A 4,384-nucleotide genomic window follows, 5' to 3' on the forward strand; every position below is an offset into this window, starting at 1 on the left:
ACCCCCCGCTACCTCGCTGTGTCCTGGAAAACAGAACTTCTGAGAATCTCTTGTTGAAGCTGGACTTAAAGCGCCTACGTTATCCAGCATGTCAAGTGCAGAGCTCTAAGCAGCATGTTGTGCACCAGAGGAGAGTCTGGGGCTGGAGGCTTATGGTGATAATTAGAAGCCAATCATTTATATGACAGGATAATGAGGGGATCAAAGTTAATCACCACTTCTTTTCAGAGTCCCTGATTACTCTTGAATATTTTTAGTCCTATGGACTTAATTATAAATAGCAGATCCCTTTTTTTCTGTATGTTGGACCCTTATTTATATTGAGATAATTAATAGAGTTTTCCATTGACTACAGGAGGCAGAGTTCTGCTCAATCATTATTGCAATCGACACGGCGAGTATCATACAGGACTTCAGAGGAAAATGTTGCTTTGGCAAAAATCAAGAAACGTGTGACAACTTGAAGAAGACGGTCGGTTTGATCCAGAACGCTGAGAGAGAGGTGGGTCACTGAAGTCACTCACCTGTGGCCAGAAAAATCAGGGTTCTAGATTCAGACAAGAACAGCTTGGTCTGGTTCCTTAACTCCTGTTGTCCTGATGATGGAGAGGCGAGGTAGGTACCGTCTCTGTGTGGCTCCTTGTACCCGGCTTCAGCCAAACCAAAAACACTTTAATGAGCCGTACTTCCCTCCATTTATCTTTATTTATATCTTTATTCAGGAAGATCTGGGGAGGAGATTTCAGAGGAGTTGTGGGATCTCATCTGTTTGTGTCTCACGTTCATATGTTTTGGTCCTGCTCTTCCTACTGGTTAGAAATTTTCAGCTCAATATCAGATTGTGTCAGGACTCCATTTGAACCAACTGCAGTCACAGCATTCGTTTCGATCAAGGACATTTTTTACTTTGTTACAGTGGAAAGAAATGTGATGTGCTATGAACAGTTATTCCAGAGTAACAGCTTTAATCAAAAGTCTCCAGCCACTCTCATGTGCACAGGTTCTTGTTAACTTTGTATTTGTCATCTTTTGCCCTGACAGACACTTTTTGTTTTGACTCTTTTGGACATTTTATGTTTGATTGTGTTGGATTTAATTTATTCCTGTTTTGTTTGTATCCCTTTCCTTGTGAGTCTTGTGGTTATTTTAATCCCTGTCTTTGTCCTGTTTCCCTCCTTGTTGACTGTCTGCCCCGCCCTAATGTGTTTCACCTGTGTTCAATCACCCTGGCGTCTATTTAGTCTCTGCGCTCCCCTTTGTCACGTCGTCCTGTTTGACCCAGTTGTACTGTTGATTCACTGCAGTGTTTCCCTCTTTGTCGTGCTCCTGTGTTTCCTGACTTCTGGTTTTGTTCCTGCCTAGGTTTTTTTTTTTTGGTTTTTTGACATTTTTGTTTTGTGATAAATCCAAAAAAACACTTTGATGAAAGAATTACGCAAATTGCCTGTGAAAACTGAGCTCAAAAACCTTGTTTCTCCGTCTCTTCATGCGCTGAGGGCTTTCGATATCCTGTGAAGTCTTTCAGGGTTAAACTAAACAACTGTTGTGAGGCCGCCCGAGCCAAAGCCAAGCAAGGCGTCATAATCCAACCTCTGGCTCATGTTATATAACTTCTGTGTATCTTTGGTCCTCAGTGCTTAACCTTTCTCACATTTGGCCCCTCCTTCATCCTCCTTCAGAGGCTCTCATGTCTCCTGCTGTCCTCAAGGCAAGTGATATGTAGGGTCCACAGTCCGTTCTCTATTCAGTGGTGATCAATCCCAGTACAGGTAGATTAGACTGGGTTGTTGTGGTGAAGACAGAGCTGACCCAGGAGATGGCGGCGTAACAGAGCGAGATCTTTTGCTAAGATCTGGCAGTCACTGGAGATTTACCCACGTCTCTCTCTCTGCACACGCCACTGAGCCCAGTTTATCCTTGTATCTGTGCTGATGATCAATTGTTGATTACACCAAAAGCCTCCTCCAGCAAATAGGAAACACAAACTAATCAACTCGTACAAAGACGGGGAGCTCGGGTCCAGTCATTCAAAAATAAAACTCAAGGCCAAATAAGTAGACTTCAAAGAAGCGACACTTTGTGCAGCTCTGAGAGGCGGAGTGACGGCAGCAGTGGTTGGTGACTACAGATGTCACAGGAAAAATATGATGAAATAGAAGTTTTGAAATAAAAAAATATCTAATCAAAGAAGAAAAAAAGAAAATATTCCATAATGTGTTGAGTATTTTGCACTTTACATGTATTTTATTGAATGTCTTGTTCCATATTGGTCATTTGGACTTTTAGTGGAACCCAACAACAGACTTTTACAGAGGGAACTCCTTGTGTGAGTGCAAATATTTGGCTTTATATTAATATATAATAAGTTTTTAAATGCTATAGAGCACACTTTCAGTTGTAAGCAGATATAAGTCTTTATTTCTTTATTTGACATAACTACAGCGCCTCCTGTGGACGCCCAGAACTGGAAGCTGGTATATTAACAGATAATGAATGACATTATAGTAAAACATAGTTGTAATGTCTTCATAGGAGTAGTCACAGTTATTGACAAATACTTTACATTTTGTTTTATTCATTTTTTTTCTTCAGTCACTGTATATGTTGTTTTTAAATTACTGTAATTACTGTTTTGTATCATCGTTTCCTTGGTAGTGGCTGATAAGGAGCCAAATACATAAAGGATAAGCATTTAAAATGTCCTTACAGCTGCAGACAACTACATTTATATTTATTAAATGTTTGTGAATTGAGGAAGAAGGCTGAAAAACAACTATTTTAACACAGAATCTGAATTATTTAGCCTTTGTCTTGTTTTGGTTTCTTATTTATTTTACCCTTTAATATCTTATTCAGGATGTCAAGCCTGATGACATGTGTTTGTGTTTGTGTTTATTATTTAGTTTGTGACTTTGTTTTGTCTTGTCATGTTTTTGTGTTGGCACATTTTATAACAACAAAACAAAAACAACCTGAGATACAGCTGCAGTTTTGCTTTAAATGCAAGTAGAGTCTGACTGTCCACGGGGCTGTTCTATGTAAGAATTTCTATCTTCATCTCCGAGTCTCTAACGAGTCAAAACATAAGACAAGACATTCAATAGATTCAAAATTTATTATTTTAATACATACATATTATTTGGGATGTACAACAGAAGACAACCGGATCAATAATGGACGAGTGGTCCAGATTCACCCAGGGAGCCGATCAGCCAGTGACGAGGGTTGAATTTGTTGAGGGGCCGATGAACTCGCTCACTTCAGCCAGATGTATTTGTCTCCAACATCTGCATTATAACCGGGGGCGTACTTCTTCCCAGGCAGCTGCATGGATTAAGAAAAAAAAAGACTGAAGATTAAAACCAGCAGAATCACATGATACACTGAATATAAAGACATGTAATCGACATGTAATGCAGGAAGAGTGTTTATTTCATCAGCAGGGACTCCCTCAATTTTGACAGTTGAATAATCAGGTAATGAGTGAGTAAAAAAAGAAAAACCTTTGTCTCATGTGATTTTAAATGTAATATCATCAGGGGGTTTTTTTTGTCTCAAACAGCATTTTGCTGTAAAATTTACAATAGGAGCTGCGATACATCAAATGTCTTTCAAATGTGCTGCGGGAGATCACGCCACCACGAGTCACAGTTCCTCATTCCCTCCACCGAGGTCCAGCTCATGACAATATGTTGGGTCACAGCCTCCTGTAGCATTATGCAGCCTGATTTTTGCAGCAGGGGAGACAAAAAAAAAAAAAAAAAGTCTCCAGTCAAACAGAAAAGGTCAGACCCAAATGTTTCCCCTGCAAGACTGATGATACCAAAAGCCCTGTAGAACATTCCACGTCTGACATTTGCCTTCTTGTAGCTACGAGTCGCTCAATATTTCAGGGAGGGAAAATGAGTTCAGTCATGCTGACAGTGCTGCTCCACGTCGGAGAAGGTAGAGAGAAGAAAAGTACTCAGTACAAAGAGAACAGGCACGGGTTTCACAATAATATGATTCTGTAGGGCTTAATAAAGCGCTCGGCGCAAGATTACGCAACTTATTGTTCCATTCAGGGAGAACACCTTGAAATGAGCTACGGGGTTAGACGTGTCGGTTCATCTCCATGGAAACACAAGATCCTCAAGTCCTGCTTCATAGCGCGTTTCACCCTGTTGCAGACTTGACGTGATGACAGTGAACACGTCACTGTGCGTACGACCAAAGGTCAGCGAGGGCTCAGTCCTGAAGTCCAGAGGGTGACATCTGCATTCTGCCTTTTGCCTTTTTTTGCTCTTTGCTGCCACCAACTGTCGAGGAGTGGAATAGCCTGCGACAGGAATGCACACTCACTGTAGGATCACCACACTAACACTGTGGTGGTGGGGGTGGGGGG

General features: G+C 41.1%; 1 protein-coding gene across 1 annotated transcript in view; it reads right to left on the minus strand.

Moving 5' to 3' along the window:
- Positions 1–3,096: 3,096 nt before the first annotated feature.
- ndufa10 (NADH:ubiquinone oxidoreductase subunit A10) overlaps positions 3,097–4,384 on the minus strand; it is a 6,735-nt gene continuing 5,447 nt past the window's right edge. The window contains exon 10 of the mRNA XM_023430840.2: positions 3,097–3,324. Within this exon, the coding sequence (XP_023286608.1) occupies positions 3,256–3,324 (69 nt within the window). The 3' untranslated portion in view covers positions 3,097–3,255. The remainder of the gene's footprint in view (positions 3,325–4,384) is intronic.

Source organism: Seriola lalandi, unplaced genomic scaffold, assembly GCF_002814215.2.
Source record: "Seriola lalandi dorsalis isolate HSWRI2012SDOR001 ecotype SW California unplaced genomic scaffold, Sedor1 jcf7180002054912, whole genome shotgun sequence".
NCBI classification, from domain to species: Eukaryota; Metazoa; Chordata; class Actinopteri; order Carangiformes; family Carangidae; genus Seriola; species Seriola lalandi.